This window comes from Lycium ferocissimum, chromosome 7 (genome assembly GCF_029784015.1).
Source record: "Lycium ferocissimum isolate CSIRO_LF1 chromosome 7, AGI_CSIRO_Lferr_CH_V1, whole genome shotgun sequence".
NCBI lineage: Eukaryota > Viridiplantae > Streptophyta > Magnoliopsida > Solanales > Solanaceae > Lycium > Lycium ferocissimum.
The window spans coordinates 25897977-25924274 of NC_081348.1; the positions used below are offsets into that span (position 1 = coordinate 25897977).

The 26298-nt window shown below is 31.9% G+C and overlaps 1 protein-coding gene across 1 annotated transcript; it reads left to right on the top strand.

Moving 5' to 3' along the window:
* Window positions 1–22748: 22748 nt before the first annotated feature.
* LOC132064047 (probable N-acetyltransferase HLS1) lies at window positions 22749–25013 on the top strand. Its single transcript, XM_059456907.1, has 3 exons — window positions 22749–23363; window positions 23464–23660; window positions 24005–25013. The coding sequence occupies exons 1-3, from the start codon at window positions 23181–23183 to the stop codon at window positions 24867–24869; spliced, it is 1245 nt and encodes a 414-aa protein (XP_059312890.1). The 5' UTR covers window positions 22749–23180; the 3' UTR covers window positions 24870–25013.
* Window positions 25014–26298: the final 1285 nt, after the last annotated feature.

Consider the following 26298-nt stretch of genomic DNA (forward strand, 5'->3'; position numbering starts at 1 on the left):
ATAAGAATAAATAGGATTTGTTCAATTTGATCGTTTCGCTGCGAGGATAGAGATATACGCTTTAGCCCTACTTAGTTGAATACGGATAAATAAATGCGTTCTTGTTACCTCTCGATGACCATGAGATATAGGCGTTATAGTAACATCTATGAGTGCCCGTGAGTAGTTCGAGAGAATATCATAAAGTATAATTAACCCGTCAACTAGTAACCCGAAATAAAATAGGTAGAATTGTCCGAAGATCAACCGGATTGTCGAAAGCCATGACCCAGATCTTTCTCTCATCTCGATAATTCTTACAATCTTTGTCAAGATATTCTCGATCACAAAAACACCCATCACAAATTGTTTACTTTTCGCCTTTAGTTTAGTACAATAAACATCTTGATTTTCACTTTCTTGAACGCTTCATCCGAATTTGAATTAGCTTAACAAGAGAATCTAAGTCTCTCATGGATCGATATATGGACTAACGATATATTACTTGTACGACCACGTATACTTGCGTGTGCGTTTGGGAGCAACAATTGGTCCACGTCATTAAATATTTTTTTAATTATTTTTATTTATTTAGTTTTTCTCTTTCTTCTTCATTCTTTCCCTATTTTATTATTTTATTAAAAATGGACCCCATGACCCCTAAACCCCCTTCTCCTTCTAACCCCCAACCCCCGCTCCCTCTCCTTCTTCCCCCAAATCGCTCCTGCTATCTTCTTCTTCTTCAACAACTTCTTTCTTTTTTTTTTTTTTTAATTTTTCTCCTTGAATTTGAAAACCCGAATTCTTCAACAACTCTATCAACAAGATTCTTTTTTATTAGTTTTCTTCATAATTCATAAAACATTTAGAATCAAATTTATGTTTTGTTGCACGGGTCAATTCGTTGTTATGGTGGTTCGCGGATGAGAAGAACACAACACGGTGGTGGTTAGCGGTGAAGCTCTCTCCTCCTCCTAAACCCCCCCTCCGCACGCTCCTATCCCTCTCCTTCTTCTCCAATCCCCATTTGGGGAATCCATAAATCAATAACATCAAACTATACCCAACATCATATACTTCTCTCCAAAACGTCATCTTTTTTCACCCATTATTATTATTATTAGCAACTCCATTTCTTCCATAACCATTTTAGAGGCTCTTCCTCAAAATTAAAGACCATCCCATTTGAAGGACAACCGTGCAATTTCTTCATTTTGTGCTCGTTGTCGCCGCCCATCCCTCCGCCCCCACTCACCCCTCCTCTCCCTCTCCTTCTTCCCCATCGTTTCAAGCATACCACAAAGAATTCAAGTGAGTTTTTGCTTTGTGTGCTTTGTAACCGAAGATATGAAGCTTCAAAGGACGAAATTGTAACAAAAAGTGGAGAAATAAGTGATTTAGATAAGTGGATATTGTTTAAATTGGGGAATTTTCAGAAATTGGGTTTGAACAACAACAACAACATACCCAGCAGTGTATTCTTTCTTAGTGGTAATAAAGTAAAGGTGAAGGAATTGCAAATGGCATTAAAATCTGTACTCGATTCTTCAGTTATTAGGGCAGAGTTCATTAGTTTCCCCTCTTATATTTGTTATTCAACGGCATTAACGTTAACTTATTTTGTTCTTCAATGGCATTAACGTTATTTATTGTATCTGCTCTCTTCAATTTATCTAGAAAAAGAAAGGAAAAAAAATTAAAAAAAAAAGAAGAAGAAAGAAGATGAGGATAGAGAGCAGATACAGCGAAATGATGGGGAAGAAGGACATGGAGGGCGGGTTTGGGGGAGGGGGGGGGGGGTTGGAAAAAGGAGAAAGGGAAAAGAATAAGAAAGAAAAGGAAAAAGTTAATTTAAAATGAAAAATAAAATATTAAGAAAATCTTAATATATCATCCAATTAGAAGATGACATATCTACAGTTGGGATCACTTTTTAGTGTTATTTTTTTCCTCCCACACGCTTTTAAGAAATTGGCTACACTTTCTTGCCACGTCATCCGCTAAGGGGGTATTTAATTAACTTGAAAGTTGTTAAGGGAGGTAAATAAATACAACTTAAGTTTAGTTGTTAAACTAAATTTTCGTACCAAATTTAAGGGTCAAATGATGTCTTTTCTCGATATAATACATTAAAGGCATAAAATGACAGATGAATGAGGGAAAGGGATGTTATGAATTTGTTCTTGTCCTTTCAGAAACTTAAAAGCTTTTAAGCCAGAGAGAGGGTCAAGGGAATGGAGGGCTAATTATCTAAAAGACACTACGCGGCCATGCTTTCTGTTTCAGTAAACTTTTTGTCTTTTGCACCTTATCATTCCCCCTTTCCCAAATTCAGGAATAATGACTTATCTACATCGCAAGTGATGAGGATTCGTATGTTATTTCCTTCCCTTTCTTCACAATACTCGTCAAATATGATAGATAGATTTGTTAACTATTATTTCAAAAAAATAATTAAAAAATAATAATAATAATAATAATAACAACGACAACAACTTTTAAATCTAGCCTAGAAACCATTTGTGGTACTTTCTCTAATGGAGGTCTTTCAACGAACATTTAATAAGTACGTAAATAAGTATTACTAAAAAGATCAATATTTATTAATGGGATTAAAATCTTGGGATTGAGCTCCTCTCCATTTCTCTTCTCTCCATTTTCCCCAAGCTTCATACTTGATTGGAGAATATTGCTTACATGAGTTAAAACTAAAGGCTAAGATTTAATTAACTAAAGCAAGACCCTAACCATGATTTAGATAATTAATAATTCAATATATTTACTTCCTTATCAGTTTAAAGAACTCCCAAATATTTTCATATATATATATATTTGCTTCAAATTTTTTTGACAATATTCCACAATCATTGCAGCTAAATTATTTATTCTTGTCTGCTTTCTTTTTTCTTTTATCGTTGAAAAAGGGTAGTTTCATGTTAATCAATTCAAAAGAACTTTCTCTTATTCTATAAAAAATTGAAAAAAATCATTATCAATCTCTTATAAATTTGACTTCATATTCGAAAGTATGTTCTTGATTTTTGCTCTAAATATGCTCATTTTGACATCACTCGCAATAAAAAGTCTTAATTAATATATAGGTTGTATATCGATGTTAAAAAATAATAATCAAAAGGTAGCTTTCTGCCACCAAAAGAAATAAGAGATGTTCTCAAAATTGATTAGCTTGAAATATCCAAGTTCAATGATAAAAAAGAGAGTAGGCGAAAATAAATTGTAAATATAAAACGTTAAACTCTGGAGGGGTTAATTCCTGCGGGATAATTTGTTATTAGCAGAATATTAATTATTGTATCCTTAATTCAATTGGTGGGTTACCAAATATTTTGAGAGAAATATATGGAAATATTTATTACTTTAATTGTGGTTAAGACCCATGGGCTAGTTAATTTAATCTTAGACCATTTATTTTAAAATAAAACACATGTCACCTATCCAAGTAAGAAGTTGGGAAAAATGGAGAGAAGAGAAATGGAGAGGAGCCAGATCCAAAATCTTGCACTTATACAAAAATATTAAGTGGTGTTGTAAGTATGAACATTCTGTTTCTCTTTAATTAATTATTAACGGAAAAGTTATGAGAATGTCGTAAAAGTATAATTCCCTCCGTTTCAATTCATGATTTATGTATATGAACTTATTTGATTGGGCATAAAATTTAAAAAGAAAACAAGACTTTTGAAATATATGGTCTTAAACATTTCAATAACATTTATTCAACTTATAACAACAACAACAACAACAACCTAGTGAAATCCCACAACGTGGCCCTATAGTGAGAGAGTAGAGTGTACGCGACTCCTACCAAGGTAGGACGGCTGTTTTCGATTTATTCAACTTATAAGAGTTTTGAAATACGTAATCTTAAACGTGTCGTAATATTTATAAATCTATAGCAATTTCTCAAATTAACATGAAAAGTGAAATTTAAATTCAGTTGTTTCCAAATTTAAAAGGAATCATTCTCTCTTAAAACAAACCAAAAAGATATATATACTAGGAAGTAGGAATACGAGAAAAGAAGGAATTAGTGACTGACAAAATTCTCTTGGTAAACAACAAAAATCCCATGCTAATCTTATTTAGCTACGGATTAGCAACGATTTTATAAAAAAATTCAATTAGCTAAGAGCTATTCAGAGACAGATTAGTGGAGAGTTACCGACAAATTTCATATCTAATTTCATGTTTTCTAGTTGTGTGTTAATTGAAATGAAGGGAGCATATGAATAATGATTCTAGCTTTTACGCAACATTATCAAATAGCAATATCGCGGTTTAAAACTCTATAAATAAAATATTGTAGCTATAATTAAATCTCCTTCCCCAAAAGAAGAGCCCGACAAATTTATTAGCAAACAACAATAAACAACTAAACCCCGAACCTTAATTATTAGTAAAACTATTATCGCCATTGTTTTGGAGTAATTATGTAGCTCTGGGTTTCCGAAAGAAATCCAAGATAGCGTCGACAAAGCATCAGAGCCCCATATAATACACAGTCAAATTAGCTACTGACTTCTGCATTTGAACATGTTATAATATAGGCATAAATTCCTAGAATTAAGAAGATCCGAATAATAGCATGGTTGTTAATCGTTCGTATCATTTCCAGTATTCAAGATTCAATTCTCGTACTGTTTGAATACTCAGAAGCGCTCATGTAATTGGCGTTCAAGAATTAAAATTGTAGAACTGGAACAAGTACGTCATTTATGTATGAGTTTAAGTTGTACATATCTTTAGTGCTGATTTTTTTTTATTTTTAACACCATTGAATAATAATAGTTTCTGCAGATAAGTGATCTCCTTAAAATATGAGATCTGTAATCCTGAAAATAAGACATGTTATCTGCTACAACGGGTAAAGGTGTCCTGATAGGTCTAAAAAAGATTTTACAACGTCGGTCGATATTAGTTGAACTCTTATATACTCATATATGAACAGATGTCACATGCAATGAACCCTAAATCATCATCCAAAATGCTCCCTTGTCTCCCCTTTAATCTCGTTTAAAATATATAATCCTGCATTTATGCTAGGGTTTGTAGAATTCTCAAGGGACACATCCAGCACCTAAGCCTTGTTAATATATAAATATATATCTGCTGGCTTATCGTTTGTAGCTTCTTGATTAGGTAAAATCTTGGTCAAACACTCAGATGCATGCATATGTATATGATTATGAAACACTAAAATCTTGTTCATTTAATGATTCGCTAATTCTTACAAACTTGTTCCTTCAAAACCACCTAGCTGGTCACATGCTTTTTTCGGAGTAGTTATGGCTTTATTTGTATGAAACTTTGATTAATCAGCGCGCTGTCATGTCAGTTTTAATTACGTGTCTAATCACGCTACCAACAAAAAAATCTTCAGTATATCCCAATTATATATCGAAGATTTTAAGCCACTTGGACGTGACAGGATTATAATTTTTGTGATATAAATAGAGAGACAAGAGACGGCCAAGTAAAGTGTGAACAATATGGCTAAAAGCATGATAAATTAAATCAAAGGCCACATTTAGCATAGCTAGGAAAATATATGAATGATGAAGTACACAGTACAGAGAAACGAATGGTAGTGATCAACTATATATGCATATATAATTCTACACTTCTTAACTAGAAAGAAATGGATTGCTCATCTGTCATTGTACCCATGCCAATGTAAGGTCATTTCGCTTGATGGAGCCGCAGGAGATATGAATATCGGGCCGTGTCACTGGTAAATGAGCAAGCAAGATCTAAATTCAAAATTACTGTCATGCTTACCATATATAGAGAAAGTTTCACGTACTTTAATCATGAAAAACACTTAGACTATCCTTGAGTTCGCTAATTGAATAACGTCGGTCTCTAATAAGATAGCTCATAAAAGTTGTTTCAGGTTCAAGGTTAAAGCTTCCCTTATGAGAATTCCTTCGCTACACTCAGTAAATGCATATAGAGGAACGAACTGTCTTACAATTTTTGTTAGAAAACAATTCAAATATACTGTAATTATACGAAACAAAGCGAATCGATAACATAAATTAAGTAAATAAAAGGTGTATCATATTTATAAATTTATGATGACGTATATCAAAATACAGAGTGAAAAGATTGGTAAGGGTGATAATAGCTAGTTGTGTTTGGGGGTGGGGGGGAAGGAGACATGGTGCATAATCTTGGGGATTTGGCTAAGCCAAGGCCTCACCCTAGTGTCGGAAACTAGGCGTACAAGAGCCCAAAAGCAAACAAAACTGTAGTTTAAATTAAAACAATACATATGTAGAAATGACAGCTCCTTCCTGTTACATGTAATGTAATGTATATTCATTTCAATCTTCCAAAGTACAAACCAAATCCTTACTATCTCTATCTTAGTATGTTTTTCTCTCTTTCCTCTGCCTAGCCCGACATTCTAAGCTGTACCGCACCAATATTATGGACATTGCCTGCTCTAATTTTCCTCTTCCAATTTTTTATCTTCGGCTAGTGCTAACATGGTAAATCAGTTTAATGAATACCATAATAGTAGTTTTCTCCAATGGTTAGGATGATTAAAAAGGTAGTAATTGATCATAAATCTATTTTCCCTTTTAGAATCTCCACCTAAAATTAAGAGGACACACAGGACTGATCACATGAATATATAATAATTTCCATGTAAATACTGCTATGTCATGATTAACTCACCTTACATCTATAACATCTACGTACGTGATGCCATTTAAATGCAAAAGTTAATTTTTCCGACCCAGCCTCAAAGCTGGTGCTTTCATAATGGGACAATATCTTAATTTGGATCAGAAAATGAGTTTTTTCTTACGATGTCACGTGGATATGAAATTAAGATGAGTTGCTGAGTGGCAATTAAGGTACTGAATTTAGCAACTTTCAGCATTTGTTCTCTGATAGTCTCATAGACAAACATACACGGTTGAATTATTCTTTAGTTACAAGAACTACTTTTGTAATTCTAGTTAGTGCAATAAATTAAATATTGAATCACACCATCTGCAAAATTAACGTAAGATTAGGGTAAGCGTTAAAAACCTATGGGGAGTATGGTAAAATTAAACAAATTTGAAGTCAGTAGTTTAGTGGCTCAAAACACGCAATATTACACATGTATATTTAATATTTTAATTAAAATATCCAAGTTGACCAGATAGACGAGTGTTACCAGGTCAAAATTGAAGGTCTCGATAACAAAAGACCCTGTCAGATACCAACCGCAGAAAGTCATGGCCAAGCCACCATCTTTTTCAGCTAGCCCTATGGATATACTCCGTCCGTTCCATAATAAATGTGATCTTAGAAAAAAAATATGCGTATTAAGAAACCAATTCAATGTGAATTTTACTAAATTATTCTTATATAATAAAAATAAATTATTTTTTCTTTCTTGATTAGAGCATGCAAAAGTAGTAAACCTTTTGACATGAGAAATCTAACAATATCAAGTTACAATGTAGCTTTTCCAATCATTATTTAGATGGTACTTTAACTAGTCAATTTTTGTCTAAGGGTAAAATTGAAAAAACTAGCCAACTTGATTACCTAAGGTGACACTTATTATGAGACAAAATATTTTGGCTAAAATGACACTTGGGACGGAGGGTATAAACAAATACCAACTCTCACCAATATAAGAAAGCAGCAGATCAAAAGGATTGGTTGAATTAATAAACTAAAAGTATGTTTGGACAATCTTTCAAAAAGTACTTGTATTTAAAAATAAGTTTTCTCAAAAATACTATCGAAAGTTTTAAAAAGCTTTTTTGAAAGAGATTAGTAATTTATTTTTGACTAATCAATTTGCAAAAGTATTTTCGCAATATTAGAACAATAATTTCTGTTTTGCCAACGTTTAAAAAATGCTTCCAGAAAAGAAGAAAAAAATTAGCTCTTGAAAAACAATTTATGCCGCAACTCCTTTTTTATCTTCTTTCTAAAAGCTTGATTAAACTTCTCAACTCTTTAAAATAAGCATTTTATTATAAAAAAAAAAATACTTTTGTGCAAAAGGTTATAAGTAGTCTTTTGAATTGGTTGATATTTAAAAAAAAAAAAAAATGAAGTTAAGTTGAAAAAGTAAATTTAAAAGATTAGGAATCGTGTTTGAACATGAAAAACATAGTTAAAGTTAGGTAAGTAAAAAAAATTTAAAACTATTAAAACCTGGTTGAAGTTGAAATAATTGACCAGCCTAACAAAACATTTGTTGAAATAATCCCCGAATAAACTGAGTAAGCTAGTTATAAAACCAAATTATTAATGCCTCGAGCCACACCACCAACTAATTGGGTCAACTCACTCAAACTTCCCTTTCCACCAACTGTCTTTGACACACAAGAATCCTACATTAACCCACCTTGTCAACTTAAAGTCCCCCTTGACCACGACAATTAGCAGCATAATTGTGAACATGTTGAATACGTATCCCAATATTTTTCACTCTTACTAGAATTCATATGATATGATTAGGCAATTAGTTAGCTAAGGTTATAGGTTTTCCAAAATATTTGGCAGGAATATCTACTAAGAATATATTAAGCATGTGGGAAGGGACATTGCATGATTTGAGGACTTGGTTGTTTGAGAATGACCCTACCAACTTCTTTGTGCTTCGTGTTCATTTGACTCTCTCAGTATGATTGGCTGAAAAGTTTATGTACGGACATTGAGTTAGATTATGTAAAGGGGGCAAGATCCCTGCCATTATCATAACGAGGCTTTTGTCTCTTAATTGTTTTTTCTTTCTTTATCTATTTAATTCTTACTTCTTTATCTTTCTCTGATTCCTTTTCTTTTCTGTCTTAAATTATTTTAGGAAAGGAGTAGCTAGGTCTATGAATTATAGGTGATAGACGCAAGAAGAGAAAAACGATCACATTGAAATTTGGACATTGTATTATTTAAGTGTATGTGAAGTTGCATCCATTCAAAACATTATAAATCTAATTCTAACCTCAGGCGCAAAGAATTTATTTTCTGCCTTGTTAAGAAAATTTATCTTGAATCGACTAACACCAAAAGCTAATTCACGAATTAATAGCTGTTCATGATCATATACAGATATTAGATTACAAGTACAATTAATTACATCGCATAAATAATTATGTTAAGAAAATGAATTTTGAATCTCACGATACATAATTTAAAAAGTCAGTTCATAAATAATCAAAACTAAATATGGAGATTAGTAGCCATATGGGAATCTAAAACTTTCCCTTGTGTATTTTTTTTCGCTTTGACTGAGATTGTTCACTTTTGTATAATTCTTTCTTAGAAATCTTCTAATTACCAGTTGTAGATGCTGGCGGTAATGTTGATAATAGAATCTCTCCTTGTCTTGTGGAGAACCATTCAAATTGAACAATCTTTGTGGTCCTACGTTAAACTCTTGTCTTGGTTGACTGATTGCTAATGCTGTGAACGATAATGATGTGGCTGAATTATATGACAATCTGACTTGAAATATTAATCAATCATCGACACGATCAAAAGCTTAATTTCTTTATTTTTTTCGAAAGTTTTGGTGGGATTAGGATTGTTAACCAACTCGTTAATCATGTGTCAATGATAATTATTGTGCATAATCACCATTGGATTATCAAATCGTCATCTTTAGATCATGAGATGCTCATCCTCCATTACATGAGCTAATCCATATAACTGACGAAGATTCTTTTTTTCGTGTATTCAGTGAGAGCACTAGTTCAAGATTATTATTATTTTTTCATTTTAAATGGCATAACGTTGGCCAAGAAAAAAATAATAATCGGATGAAATTTTAAATATTGAGGAAATCTCTTGGATTATCTTTTCTTGATTCCAAATCTCTAATAGAGTTTTCACAGTGGTCCTTGGTCGTGATACCAAGAATAACTATAATTCTCATTAATTTGATCCAGAATTTCTATGATTTCCAAAATTGACTAACGATAGGCAAGAATATCTCAGGGCTAGCTCATGATAATTAGCATATTTCAAAATTCACTTTATTCTAATATTCCAATAATTTCTGTCGCCCTCGAACAGTTGGGAATATATACGTAATATTCTTATTTTGCCGCTTTGACTATCAATCAATAGAAAAAGAGAGAGAGAACATTTCTAATTAATTCATTTATATTTATTGAAGTACGTTTGGTAGAGAACACTGTTAACTGTAGAATAACAAAATGAGATTAATCAAATGTAAAGATATGACATCACGTAAAGTGTATATTGGCATTGACAAAATCGTTTTCATGAACACTATACATACATTCAGTAATAGTTTTTCTTTATGCCTAGGAATTCTTTATGAACATGGTACGGTCGTTGTGGTCACCAAATAATTCTTCCACGCTTTGGTTTTCATTTTAGCATCTTCACACTTAGTTAATTACAAAAGGAAATAGTTGAAAGAATTAGTTCCCTGAGAAAGTGAGAATGTCTAGTAAGATACATAGATGTAGAGATTTTTTACAAGTTCTTACTGTGTAAGTAGTTCTGTTTGAGGCTTAGATTTCATTAGCACTCTTCAGATTGTTATTATGTTTGTTATTAATGGTAATATTCACAGTTGTGACCACACTTAGTTACTTGTATTATCGTCCTCATTAACATTTCCAAGCCCGAGCTTTCAAAAATTCAAGAAATTAAACTTATTTTTGAAGTTTTGGGAAGTTTTGAAAATCGAGTTTGAAACTTTTAACTTCTTTTTTTCAATAGCATAAAAGAGACATCTTTTTTCAAAAACTCAATTTGCACACTAATTTTTTTAAACAAAAAAAAAAAATCTAAAGAACCTACATTATTAGGGTGGGAATATTCAAGTGTTCAATACTTTAGTACACTATATTCTACTTTGGAGATATGTAGGATCATAATATCCTTTGAGAATGTGTCTGGTAGTGAGGGCTGGTGAAAAATGTTGTAATTTTGTTATATATGTTTCAAACAAATATTAAGACCAAAAGACGGAATAAGAGTATTCTGTTTATTAACGTACAAAGTCCTTAATTTATGATATATTATATGCTTTCAGGGTATTATTAACATTAATTAACCAAGTCATTTCGAAAAGGTTATTTCTTCCTTTTAATTTTAGTATAGAAAGTAAGCTTCACTTGTAATATAAAGGTCTTGAAAGTGAGCCTTTAGTGATATCTAACAGGCATCGACAATTTCATGACAAAATAGAAGAATGCTCCAGGAAAAGATAGAGGTATATATATATATATTAGATGCATCTGCGTAATCATTTGTAGGGAATAAATAATATAATGCTACTCTAAAATAGAAGAGTATCTCCTCCTTTACAGAGATATATAATGTATTATTTATGTTCGTTCATTATCATAATAGGTGGTTGGTAGCTTGTGGTTTGCTTTGATTTTGGTTCTGTTTTGGAAATTGAAGTTTGTGGCAGGATTTGGATTTGAAAAAGGAGTAGTTGAAATTTGAAGAAAGACATAAAACTCAATAGATTGAAAACGTCTCAAATGGATTTTCACATAGAAAAATTTAGATAAATAAAGCAGATTAAAACTTTTAATGAAAGAAAAAAAATAGGAATGTTTTGTATTTGAAATGAAGTTGTTTAATTGTTTTCTTTTGTATTGGAAAGAGAACATGAAAAGCGTTTTTTTTTTTTTTTTTTTATTTCTATCCGATGTCTGATATCCGCATTGGAGCCATATTCGGATTAACTTTGCACAGTGACCATTCAGGAGAAAGTGCTTCCTACCAAAAAATATTTCATACCCAAGGCTCAAACTAGCTGCACTACATTAGTTGATGGTATAAAGTTATTATTAAGTTCTAGCGGAGGAAAAGGACTATTCAATAGACTATAAAGGACTTTACAAAAGCATATACTATCAGATTTTTTTTTTATTTTTTTTTTAAAACAATACGAACAATCAAGATATGCTTTAATTTCACGTTAATTGCTCCTACTTTATTTGCGTATGAATAAATATAGTCCTCTCAATCGAGTCTCAATCATTAGATGCCTGACTTTGTCATTAGAAATTTTACTAATTAAATAACAATATACTTAACAATAAGTTAGTCAATTCACCAGAGAAATTGATGTGAATCTGCCAAAAAGATAACCAGAATTATAACTTGTAAAAGAAGCGCCATTGGTCCTCCATCCTTTCCTAGTTTCCTTTCACTTTCTTTGAAGCTAAATCTGTCTTTAAATACACTAAATACACTCAATTATTTTTTTGGTCATGATCAGCTGTACTTTTTAATCAGGTCATAATTGGAAAATATCATGTCTAATATTAATGAACTAGCAAACTACGCCTTTTACGAAATGAGCGGGCACGATTAATTTGCTACTCAATTAGTCTTTTATATGAAAGGATACCGCGAATCTCCTTAGTGAGTCTATATTTTTTTTCTTTTCGTCTTATTTTCCCCTTTATTTCTCAATTGTTGTTAAAATTTGTCTTATTTTGGTTGTGTCCGCCTCTTTTTATATTTAGTAAGTTGACAATTCAAATATCTTGCATGTCAAGTTTATAATCACAAGATTCAAAGGATATTTTATTATATTATACACATTTTTAATTTAGGACCATAAGATAGTCTATTTTTATTTCTTTAACTCCGTGTCTAGTCAAACGTAAACACTTAAATTGAGACAGAGGAAAGTCAAAGTCGGATAGACTAAGATGGAGTTTATCTTACAGTTGTTCCAGGGATATGGATATAGAGTGAATTGTGTATATGCCAAATGAAGGAAATGAAAGGACAATTGAGACACTGCGGACACATGGGAACTTAAAAAGTAAACACACAAGAGGTAGTATTAATGTTAAACTTCTGAAATGCACACATGTTAGTCCTGGTTTAGAGTACAATTTCAGTTGCTTTTTGTACAACTTATTGTTGCTGTGTTCGTCCACTTGGGCGTTTGTTGTTAAAAAAAAAATTGTGTTATTTTGGTTATGTCCGCCTCTTTTTATATTTAGTAAGTTGACAATTCAAATATCCTACATGTAAAATTTATAATCACAAGATTCAATGAATATTTTTTTTATATTATACACATTTTAATTTAGAACCACAAGATTTGAAAGTCTGTCTTTATTTTTTAAACTCCATGTCTAGTCAAACGTTGACACTTAAATTGAGACAGAGGATGTACGTGCCAAATGAAATGATAATTAAGACACTCCGGACCTGTGGGGACTTAAAAAGTAAACACACAAGAGGTAGAATTAATGTTCAACTTCTGAAATCTACACATGTTAGTCCCTACTTAGAGTACAATTTCAGTTATTTTTTGTACAACTTATTGTTGTTATGTTCGTCCACCTTGGGCATTTATATATAAGAAGAAGAAAAATATAGAATAGAAAAATAGACATATATTTTTAGTAACGTGACCAAGTAATATGAGACGAAGGGAGTACTTTATTTTTATTAATTCTTAAAGAACGTGAAAAGTCAAGTATTGTAATGTGGCCAAGCAATATGGGACGAAGAAAGTACTTATTTATTAATTCTTAAAGAACGTGCAAAGTCAAGCAATGTGGCCAAGAAATATGGGACGGAGGGAGTACTTCATTTATTAATTCTTAAATAACGTGAAAAGTCAAAAGTGAACAAGTAAAAGTGCACGGAGAAAATAAATATGTGTCGGATAATTAAAATTGAAGTGCATACATGTATGCATGAGAAGAAAATAAATATTCAGCAAGAACGTGAAAAGTCAAAAAGTGAACAAGTAAAAGTGCACGGAGGAAATAAATATGTTTCAGAGAATTAAAATTGAAGTGCATACGTGTATACATGAGAAGAGAATAAATATTCAGTACTATGACATATATCCATGTGGAATTTATTAATTCTTAAAGAACGTGAAAAGTCAAAAGTGAACAAGTAAAACTGCACGGAGGAAATAAATTTGTGTAGGAGAATTAAAATTAATCAGATATGCCATACATGAGAAAAGAATAAATATTCGGCAAGAACGCGAAAAGTCAAAAAAAGTGAACAAGTAAAAGTGCGGAGAAAATAAATGTTTTAAATTAAAATTGAAGTGCGTACGCCTAAACATGAGAGGGAATAAATATTAAGCTTATAACGTATCGTGGGATAAACAAATAGTTGGATAAAATGTATAAATTATATAGCTTATGGTACAAACATTCATTGCGTGTACAATTTGTAAAGATTATGGTAAAAGTTGGAGCAGCTGTGTTGGTCCATCTTCCTTGCTTATATACAATAGAAAAGTACACCATTTACCTGTGTGTCGTTGCATGCAAAGCTACAAACTTCGACAATCCACGACTTAAATAAATTCCTTTTGTGGTGAGTGACAATCAATTGCCGCCCAATACCTTTTTAAAAATCACTTTCCTTATAATATATGAAAGTGGAATTATGGATAATTAGAGTAATAGTTAGGTTTGATAAAAATAAAACTTGTCATCGAGTTCAAATTAAATTGTTAAATGAACATAAATTCTTGACAAATAGAGAAAGGTATACCATATGATATGACAACTGTGAGATTCCTTTGTAATTAGTTTGGATAAATATATTAATTAACAGTTCTCTTTTTTTTTTCTTTTTTTTTTTTAATGTGTGGCGAATTCAAAACTGAGGTAGATGATTCCTAATATAAAGTACTTACTTAGTATGGTTATACGATATATTAAGGTTCGCTCTAGCAGAATATTTTATGTCGCGTGAACGACACGTTTTAGTTATTCATGATGATCCCGAATAATAAGATAAACGCGTCACTTAATATTTCTCCACTTACAAAGAAATATCTAATCGTGAAACTTATTCAAGAGATTTCTATTAGCATTCGTATCTTTTGGAAAGAAACACGTGTGATTTTTCTTGTTCTTTCTCGTGTTTAAATCTCTTGACAATACGTTCATGCCTTCGTAACAGAAGAAAAATGGCGGTGAATTTTCTGACACCTGTATCTAATTCCTATCAATGAATCACTGGAGAACAATTCAGCCAAATTAATCTAATCTTACCTCTTGTCTAATTATTATTTCAATTTGAAAACAAACATATCAAAATTAGCAACAAAGAAAATTACTTCATCTCATGTTTTTAAATGAGATTAGTTAAGTAACTGTAGCAGAAATTTCTCTCTTATGATTTTACTTTTAAATACTTAAGTCGTTTGGACTACAACTTTTGAGAAAAGTATTTTGGACAAAGAAAACGCTACCTTGAAAAAAAAAAACGTCTTAGATTGTTGTACTTTTGCTTTAAGATTTACGAGTGTTTGGTGAGAGGAGTGATTTTCGTCGCGAATTTTTTTAAATAATCAATTCTTCAAAACCTATTTTCTGGAAAAAGCTTCTAGTCTAGAGAAATATAAATACTTACGGAAAATCTTTTGCAAGATTTAAGAATATCCACTACAAAATGCGACCTACATTATTTGTGTATTTTATAAATGAAAAATAACTCATGTAAATAAGAAATTACTAGATCCTAATCATAAAATCATCCTAAACGCAATTATTAGTGGCTCACTCGATAATATAGGCTCAAAACGAAACCAAAAGGGCAAAATAGAGAAGTTTTAAATACTTAATTTTACTCATTTTATATATCACGATTACTATTAGGAGTTAATTTTTCGCTAGGAGTATGCTTCTTTCAAATGTGAGTTAATTGAATTCAATTTTGTCTTGTTACGAATGAGTAAATTACCACATCTAACTTCTATCAAATGTTTTGGACGTATTTTAACGCTAGAACTAGTGATTCATATTATGGTAAAAATCTATCCACACCGGGTGTTTACACTAAATCAATGAATGTACGATATGTGTTTGAATATACACAACTATCACCTAATCATAATTAATTAACCTATAAATTCACTTCATTAAATCACTTAACCATAGTAACACCTAGTATGAATAAGTACTTACCTTTATACTATAATTGAAACCTCATTCCAACAACGATGTTTCTTATGGGCAACTTACACAAATGACTACATTTTGAGTTTTTCTTTTTAGGCATAGCTACACTTTTGCTAATTACATTTTGTAGCTACAGTAGATTGTATTCACGCACTACAGTAGACTGTTTTCAAAATTCGGTTGAGTCAGATTTCACTGTATTCAAGGCAGATTTTGATGTATTCAAGTCCAGATGTATTTAACTAAGTTAACTCAAGTAAAATGTATTCAACTCAACTGTATTCATTTGTAGCTACTTTTACACTATAGTCACTTTGTTATATCTAAAATCGGTTCTATACTAAAAAATATCCTTCAAAATACAAGCAAAAAATACATACAGGAACACTGGTATTTACACTAAAAAAATTAACGAATACACTCAAAATACTGAATACAAGGAATAAAATACACCCCCAAACACTGAATTTGCACTAAAAATTTAACGAATACACTCAAATACTAAATACAAGAACAAAATACACCCCAAACACTGGATTGTACGCTAAAAAATTAACGAATACACTCAAATATACACCATCACCTCAAATACAAGAAAATAAAAAACACGAGTATTTGAAATACAAAAAAGTAAAATGCTCATATCTGAGTCGGCAAGCAGGAAACGACCAGATCTGGAGAGCGCAGGCTGTCGTGACAGTAGCAAATCTAGAGAGATGAGTCGATGGTGGTCACGACGAAACTTCGACAGCGATGGGAGGCATGGTGTCGCTGCTAGATCTGGATAATAAAGTGTATAACCGGAGATTAGAGAGAGAGACGGCAACGGCGGCGGAACTCGTTGGAGATTAGATGTTACAGTTGAATAGAGAGAGAGTTTCGACGGTGTTTAGGGTGTTCGACGGCGGCGGAATTCGTCGGAGATTAGAGAGAGAGACGCGATGGCAGAATAACTCGCGGGAGATCTCCGTGGTGGCCAGCGGTGTGATGTGCCAGGGATTTATGGCACATTCGACGCTTTTGGCTATAAGTTTTACTTGTTTTTTAGCAAGTCTTGGTCAATTTAATGTGTTTTTGTTGTGTTTTAGGTATTTGGCGTTGTAGGAGTCCAAAGATTGAGAATTAAACAAATTGGATAAAAACACGAAGAAGGACGGGACGTACATCAAAGTACGCCCCATACTGTTCCCCGCACTTTGAAAGAAAGTCACTGAAGTCTCTGTAAGATTTGAGGGAAGTACGTCTTGGGAAGTACATCCCGTACTTATAAGGACGGGCCGTACTTGTTGCCCGTCCGTGGGCTTGACGTTACAGAGAGGCAATACATCTTTGATGGAAGGAACGTCCTGAGAATACGTCCCGTACTCCAAAAGACGGGACGTACATTTGCCCGTACTTCTTCCGCACCTTGAAGTTATTCAGAGGCCATGCTTTGCATGGACAGGACGTACTTCAATGTACCTCCGGTACTCTTTCCGCGCGGGTGACATGATTTTGTCCATATTAAAGAGGGATTTGACTCTTATAAATAGCCAATAGGGTTTTGAATATTTTTTTTTTTTATCATTTTTCATACTTTGAATTCTAAAAATTCTGAGATTGGTGTTGAGACAATTTGTTCTTAGTATCCATCGAAGGGTTCAAGACAATTACAATCGTTTAATTTCCAGTTTTATTCGTAAGTTTTAATACCAATTCAATTATGCAATCTTCAATTTTTTATTGTTTTCTTGTTGCCATGAGTAGCTAAACATCTTTACTAAGGTTGTGAACCCAAGGATGGGTGTTTTGTGATTGGTGATTGTGATTGATATACGCATAATGGATTGTAAGGGTTTATTTGTTCTTCGTTTTCATCATATAGTTAGTGGTTGCAAACATTAGCTAACGCCATAAACTGTAGTTTATTTGGAAAAATAACTAGGGTTTGGTAAGAATAAATAACAAGAACTCAGGGCATAACCCTTGTTTAATAAATTCACTTAGGAATAAGAGGAATTTACTTGGCATAATTAATTGTTCTTCATGCATACTTTCTTATCTTTGGAAAAAGCATAGAAAGAAATAATCTTTGCTTATTAGGAAATAGTCTAGATTAATATAGAGGTTAAGTGCATCCATACAAACGATCCATTAGAAGTATATCAAGATCAAGATCCATGATCAAACACTTTATCTGACGGGGACACAACCTTTTTTTTTTTTCTCCATATATTTACAACTTTAAATTCCTAGTCACTTTAAATTAGTCCACAAACCAAATCTCCTATAAAACCCTTTTTTTGGAATACACCAGGACCGCAAGATTAGTATAATACTCGTTTAGTAAACTTTTCACGCCATATTCTCTGTGGGATTCGACCCCAACCTCGTTGGGTTACTATATTTGACAACGTCCGCATTATACCATTAATAGGTGTAATTTGAGTGTATCACGGTGGCGGAGAGAAGAAGCATCTCAAAGCTAGCCCTAAAATTCTTAGTCAAGATAAAAATAATAAAAATAGAGAATTCTGCTTTAAATATATAGCATAGCTATGATACGCAATTCAAATACAACCTTTAGCTATGAGAAGTAATTAATGCAAACTATAACTAATAAATATAATTACCTACTACAGTTTGCCGCATCATGTAGATTTTTCGTTTCTTATTTTATACTATTAAAGACTGAAAATTGAATTCAGTTCTGCCTTGTTACCAGGGGCGGATCTAGGCCCGCTGAGGATGTTCACCCAACACCCTCGACAAATAAATTATACTGTATATATAAGGTATTTTTTATTTTTTAGGTACATATATGAGTTTTGAACACCCTAAAAAAAGAGAGGAGGTTTGTTTAGTGGTTTAGGGTGTTCAAAATTTACCTTGAGGTTTCAAGTTCAAATCTCAATCAGTAAATTACCATATCTAGCTAAATCTAAGGAAAATATGCACTATATGATTTTTATAGTGGTTAAAATATTACAATTGTATCACTCATGAGTTTAATTATTAACTGTAAACCTCATCAACTGGATCCCTAATTTATTTATTTAAACAATCTCAATTTTATATATATATTATAATATAAAGAAAATGATGAGAGGGTCAGTGCTATAAAAATGATTTTCACCTGGGCAAATAGTAGGGAGACTAGTGTGTTGTAGACTGTAGAAAAATGCGGCATTTAATTTCCTGGGGTCACCGAACGGTTGCGATTCTCGCCACGTCTTTTTGGGTACTGAAGTTATGTGTAAAAGATGTATTGGCCTTTTATTCATGCTCGTATCGTGCATTATCACGCATTACAGAAAGTGCCATTTCATGCATCATCACTTGTTTGGTTTTTGTGCCGTTTACCCAGCTGTTATACCGCTAATTATTCTTTATTTTTCTTTTTTTTTTTAGAAATAAACATTTTTAATTTTTCCAGAAATAAACGTTATTCCCACTATATTTTAACACTACAAATCACAACTCACAAGTAAAATCAACAGTAAATCAGTATACGAAATTGAGCTACTCTCTACATTCATTTTTACTTGTTCACTATACTAATAATATACTCTTTTTTCATTTTTAAATCAATTATAACCCCAAGGAGCTGATTTTATAGAAAGCAGAATTCAGAAGATCCAAAATGATGCAAAAAAAAAAAAAAAATAAAAGGGGAAAAAGTGCAAAAAGAAAATTACATTTGTTAAAAAAAATGTACTCTTTTCGTTTCAATTTATATGACACCATTTGACTAGACACGGAGTTTAAGAAATAAATGAAGACTTTAAAATTTGTGGTTCAAAACAAGCGTTACATACTTGTGTGGCTGTAGATCATATTATCAAGGTTAAAAAAGAAATTTTAAAGTTAGTTTATTTCTACGCATAGAAAGATGACATTCTTTTTTGGACAAACTAAGAAGAAAAGTATGTCACCTAAATTAGGGTAGATGGAATGATTCATTTTTACTTGTTCAATTTGGAAAATCAAGAGATCATTTATCATTTTTATACCTATTTACCCTTATTATTAATATTTTAATTATTTTTAGTTTAGTTTCTAATTTTAGATGACTTGTGATAATTAGGGGTGATATAGTATAATTATATTATTATTTTGTTGCTTCTTAAGAGGTCTGTCAATCAGACATGGACAAGTAAAGATGGAAGGAGAAAGTATTATGTTAAGATTCGCTCTAACTGAATATTTTATGTCTCGTGAACGACACGTTTTAGTTATTCATGATGATTCCGAATAATAAGCACAAACGTGTCGTTACATATCTGTCCACTTTCAAGAAATTATCTAATCGTGAAACTTATTCGAGAGATGTTTCTATTTGCAATCGCGTCTTTTGAAAGAAACACGTGCGTGCGGTTTTTCTCATTTGAATCTCTTGTCGCTACGTGCATGCATTCGTGATAGAATAAAAGGAAATGGCGGCGAATTTCTGACACCTGTATGTAGTATTCCCTTCATCCAATTTTACTTATCCACTATACTAAAACTAAATGTCCACTTTTACTTGTCTAGTTTGAAAAACCAAAAAATAATTTATCGTTTTACACCCACTTTACCCTTATTATTAAATACTATTCATTTCCCAATACATTTTAAAAAAATATTGAATTTATTATATTCAAAGGGTTGATATAGTAAACTTATCATTTTATTAGTTACTCCTTAAGGGCTGTGTCAAGCTAAATACGGACAAGTAAAAATTGACGAAGATAGTAGTTCCTATTGATGAATCATTGGAGAACTATTTGGCGAAACTAACCTCTTATCTAATTTATTTCTTCAATTTGAGAATAAACATATTAAAATTTAAATTTAAACATACATACAAATACATTATACATCTATATAAATATCTACTATCAAAAGATTTAGCAATATATATTACTACTATATATAAGGGAGAATACAATTTTTTGTCTCTTTTTACCCCTAATTAAAGTTTTTATTACTTTGTGAAATCTTATAAATTTTGAGAACCTTAAGGGCTTTTTTTATGCCACTAAAGATGATGATGCATGGAAAATATTAGTGGTCCCCACAAAACATGCTTATACATATTTGAGTCTTTTATGAGAAATATTAGATTTATTTAAAATTATATTTTTCCTTAAGAATTTATTATAGACACTTAAAGAATATAATTATCATGACAATCAAATTCTATAATATAGGCTTAATTATTGAATAACAATATTATTTTATAATACTATTTATTATTTGTTGATGTTAATTACCAATTTTCATTTGCTATTTAAAATTTTTATTCGTCCGGTTATAAAGAAGTAATTAACAAAGATTTCACTTAGGGTAAGATTACGTTTTAAATCAAAATAATAAATACAAATAGACTATCATTGTTAAATATACTTAAAAATGAATTGAAATTGTAAATTATAGTCTGAAGTACGTTAGTTAATTAATCAAATTTACGTGCACATGCTTTCAACATAAAACTTATCTAATAAATTACTACATTAAAAGAGGAACTATAAAATATTATAGTTATAAAAACACTGTAGTTATAGAAACCAAACAATAATAATACTAGACAATTGCCAAAAGTAGAGTATATTTTTTACCTTTTTAACATTAAAATATTTTGCAAACTACCATATAACCAAAGACAAATAGTTAAATTCAACATGAAAAAGTTATTACAATGTGAATTTCATAAAATATTTATTAAATTAAGTAAAACAAAAAGTTATTATTTCTTTAACATGTATCTTTTGGAAGGAAAATGAAAGCTTAAAGTAAGAACAATTTAATTTTATGGACTTTTCAATTTTTTTTTTCGTGTGTTTAATTTGAAAAAACATCTAAAAAAATATCTTGTAATATTAAGGGTTTTAATTATTTATATTTATTTATAGGTTAACTTTATTTATTTCATCATACAACAATATTTTTTGGCAGTAAATATTAATTGAATATTGTAATATTTTTTGAAAAAATAAGTAAGTTTAATTCAAAAAACAAATGAAATTAATTTAACATATGAAAAGCCGAATTTGGATCATCGGATATTTCAGTCTCAACATATTTAAGTAAATAGCAATTAGAAAAGCCAATGTTTGATTTTTTTTTTTTTAACAAAAAATCTAATATATAAACTAAAAAAAAAATTCCCTTAACTTTCGGATAGAAGTCTATTAAAAGTATCAAATTGATGTTAGAAAAATAAAGAAATAATAGCAGATTTGTTTTCCAAATACCTACAAATTAAATTTTGTAAGATCAGTTAAGCCCGGGCCAAATGATATTAGTATATATTTATGCAGGTAGGGATGATTATTTGCATGTCGACGAAGGCATGAGATGGCATTATGAGTATTGAGGCGTTAAGGCCTTATCGTATGCCGAGATGGTGAAATACGGAAAGAAAGTAATTAAGGGTATTTAAGAGCTTGATAATGATTACAAATTTTGTCATTGATGGGTATTTAACATTGGAAAAGAAATAACAACCTACAACTGGGAATGGGACTGCGCAGCCACAGCCGCCATTTCTCTTTCCCCACACTTTTTATTCTGATCATCATACGTGATTAATTATAAATTCAAAAAAACAATTATTAATATTAAGTAACTCCTTCATTATTAGTCCCACTCATATAAAATCAAAGGAACAGCAATTATTAATACTAGTCCCACTAAGCAAATCAGATAGTCATTTTGGTAACAAATTAAAATTTTCTTTTGTTATAGTAAGCAAAAGACAAAAACACAAATAAAAAAGGGAGTTTGTTATACTACAGGGTAGTTCCTATGTAATTCATTTTAAAAAATAAATAAAAAGGGTTTGGGTGTGGGAGGTGGGGGGTGGGGTTGAGATAAGAAAAGACAGCCCCAGAAATCAGTATAAAAGGGAGTGCGCTGAGTGCATCTATTTATTTCTTATAGTTCTGAATAATCATGAACAACTACTCACTTCACTAATAGCAGCACCCAAAAAAGAAAAGAAGAACAGCTTTTTAACGGCCCCTTTTCTTTCGAAACCTTTTTTTCTTTGATTGCTCTTTGTCGTTCTTCTATCTTTCTACTTTCGTTGAATCCTCCTTTCGTGTTTTTCTTGAATTTCGATAACCAAAAAAAAAAAAAAAAGAAGCTTTTCCTCTGCCTCTTGCTTTTTTACCTTCCCCTACACGTTATACTTCCTATCATAAAACACCTATATAAACCTCTCTTTTGCTCTTACAAATATCATTAATTCAGTCTAAACGTTTTTACTACTAGCATATATAGTAAAAGAAAAAAAAAAAAAAGATGGTGGAGAATGGTGTAGTGTCGATAGTGGTGAGAGAATTTGATGCAAAAAAAGATAGCAAAGAAGTTGAAGAAGTTGAGAGAAGATGCGAAGTTGGGCCAAGTGGTAAACTCTCTCTTTTTACTGATCTTTTGGGTGACCCAATTTGCCGAGTTCGTCATTCTCCTGCCTATCTCATGTTGGTAAGTGGTTAACATGCATATTAAATCTCTAAATTCTTTTAGGATATACTCCTATTTGTTTTGTTACTATATTTAACAGCCTATGGATTATGATTATCAGGTAGCAGAGATAGTGGTGCATAATGGAAGAAATGAAGAGAGAGCAATAGTAGGAATGATAAGGGGCTGTATTAAAACCGTTACGTGTGGAAAGAAACTTTCAAGGAATGCCAAAAATAGCTCTGAATCCACTAAACCACTTCCTATTTTCACCAAACTCGCCTATATTTTAGGCCTCCGTGTTTCTCCTTCTCACCGGTAACTACTTACTCCTATTATTATTTTTCTTTTTATTCAGTGATGCCGACAATCCATATAATTAAATATTGATTGTTTTAAAAGCTCATTTTGTTTTTCTTATTTTAGACTGGCTTATTAAGCACTAGATCTTCACTTTAATATGCACCTGACCAATGATGGTTTTGGTTTTTGCTAAAAAATGATGATTGTGTGGACACATTCTAAAGACCTTTCTTTTTACTACTAATAAATATTCACTTTCGTCTTTAAAAAATTACTACTATTTGTTTTATTTTGGCATCTTCTTAAAAATAACTAGTGTTGAGACAGTATAATGACATTTTTTTAAAAACGTTTTTCAGGAGAATGGGAATTGGGTTAAAACTGGTGCACAAAATGGAGGAGTGGTTTAGAACTAATGGTGCTGAATATTCATACATAGCTACTGAAAACGACAACCAAGCTTCCATACAACTTTTTAACCACAAATGTGGTTACTCCAAGTTCCGTACACCGTCCCTTTTGGTCCAACCCGTTTTCGCTCATCGGGTCAGTGTATCGAATCGGGTCACGATCATCAAGCTCAGCCCAACTGACGCTGAAACCCTATACCGTCACAAATACTCCACCACTGAGTTCTTTCCCCGTGACATTGATTCCATTCTCAACAACCAACTCAATTTGGGTACTTATTTAGCGGTTCCAAAGGGCCTTTATTCGGGCCAAACTTGGCCCGGTGTGGATAAGTTTTTATCGGGTCAGCCCGAGTCATGGGCTGTCCTCAGTGTGTGGAACTGTAAGGACGTGTTTAATCTTGAGGTTCGTGGGGCGTCGCAAATGACAAAAGTTCTTGCTAAGACAACTCGTTTAGTGGACCGGGCTTTTCCATGGCTTAAGATACCATCGGTACCGGAGATTTTCAGGCCATTTGGGCTTCACTTTTTATATGGGCTTGGTGGTGAAGGCCCATTAGCTGTAAAATTCATCAAATCACTGTGTGATTTTGCTCATAATTTAGCAAAAGAATCAGAGTGTAGCGTGGTGGCGACAGAGGTGGCAAATAGGGACCCGTTGAGGTTAGCAATACCACACTGGAAAAAGCTATCATGCGCAGAGGATCTATGGTGCATGAAACGACTAGGGGAAGACTATAGTGACGGCTCAGTAGGTGACTGGACAAAATCACAACCTGGTCTTTCTATTTTTGTTGATCCTAGGGAAGTCTAACTTTATTATAATAGGGGCTCCATGACCTTTCAACAATAGGACTAGGGAATCTAGTTTTAGAAGTTCAAAGAAAAAAGCAGGCGGTAAAGTTGATATTCCCTTTTTGGTAGGTTCTGTTTTTTCTTTTGTTTATTTCAATTCAGTTTAATTAACTAGATAAGTTGAAGAAGAATGAGAAAATATGGGGGTAGAAGAGAAGACTTTAATTTTTTTGAATTGTTGTTGGTTGCTGTAAAGGGGGGATGGGGGTGGGGATTGGGATTATCCCACATTTTATGTAAATGGATGTGGCTTTTTAGATCCTCTTTCGGCCAAAGAGAAGCTGTTTCTGTTGTTATATGCTGGATTTTGTTATCTTTTGGGTTTCCTATCTCATCCTTTTTGTCTTTCCTTGTTCTAAAGTTTAATAGCAAAAGTAAACGATTTAACTAAACCGGAATAATAAAAAAGTATGATCATATATTTCACAGAATATTCTATGATCATATATTTCACAGAATATTCTACTAGCTAGAAATACCTCTCTCCGTCTAAATAGATATATCAAAGATTCGATGGTACAAAGGTTGTCAATGGCACATCAAATCTTAGAAGAGAATTCTGATGTTGATTTTTATTTTTAGGTTTTAGAAGACAGTAAAAGTTGATTATGCCAATTATATTATTAACCTCTTTATTTTTGGAAATTCTAAAATGATATTTTGCACAACTTAACATTTTGCAAGAAACTCTAATATGATATTTCTATAGCAAACAACTATTTTTTGTTCAATCGTCTTTTTGAAATTTTCTTTCACTATCTTAATGGGAAGTAAGAAGTAGAAACTTATCCTTTTCTATGATAATTTTTTTGGTTTTTCTTCACTCCTCAAGAATGTTATATTCTGAGTAGAAGACATACGGTATGGGTGCAAATTGGATTGATCAATTGCAGTTGGCCTAGTTTTCTATAGGCAATATAGTTGTATTTGGCCTAATCAAATATTTCGGGTTCAAGACCTTTAAATTAAAAACAAAAATTAGCGGTGTGAAGCGCTTTCCACTTAAACAAACTTTACCCAACACGAATTTGAATTAATCAGAATTTCCAAGCGCATGCTATCGATCGAGAAAACAAGAAAGCGCTAGTGCTTGGGCGGGAAAGAAATACAATGTGCGTTTTTCAAGTAACTGAAAGAGGTAGAGAGATTGACAAATATATGGGGGACCCTCGTTAAAAACATGGATCTAGATGTGCGAGTGCTTTGCTAGTATAATATATATCCATGAATATGTGTGACGAAGTCATTACGATAAGATAACCAAGCACCTTTTCTTTGGCTTAGTTACTTTCTTATTCGTCATATTCCTTGTCTTTTCAATACAAATACTACTCCACCTTCAATTTGTTATGATTAGGCAAGAACGTATAAATTGTGGTGAGCTGTGC

Bases quoted from the DNA above. Each gene is read 5' to 3' on its own strand.
- LOC132064047 (XM_059456907.1), top strand. From the start codon at position 23,181: ATGGTGGAGAATGGTGTAGTGTCGATAGTGGTGAGAGAATTTGATGCA. The intron at 23,364-23,463 runs GTAAGTGGTTAA...TATGATTATCAG, and splicing joins CTCCTGCCTATCTCATGTTG to GTAGCAGAGATAGTGGTGCA. The intron at 23,661-24,004 runs GTAACTACTTAC...AACGTTTTTCAG, and splicing joins CGTGTTTCTCCTTCTCACCG to GAGAATGGGAATTGGGTTAA.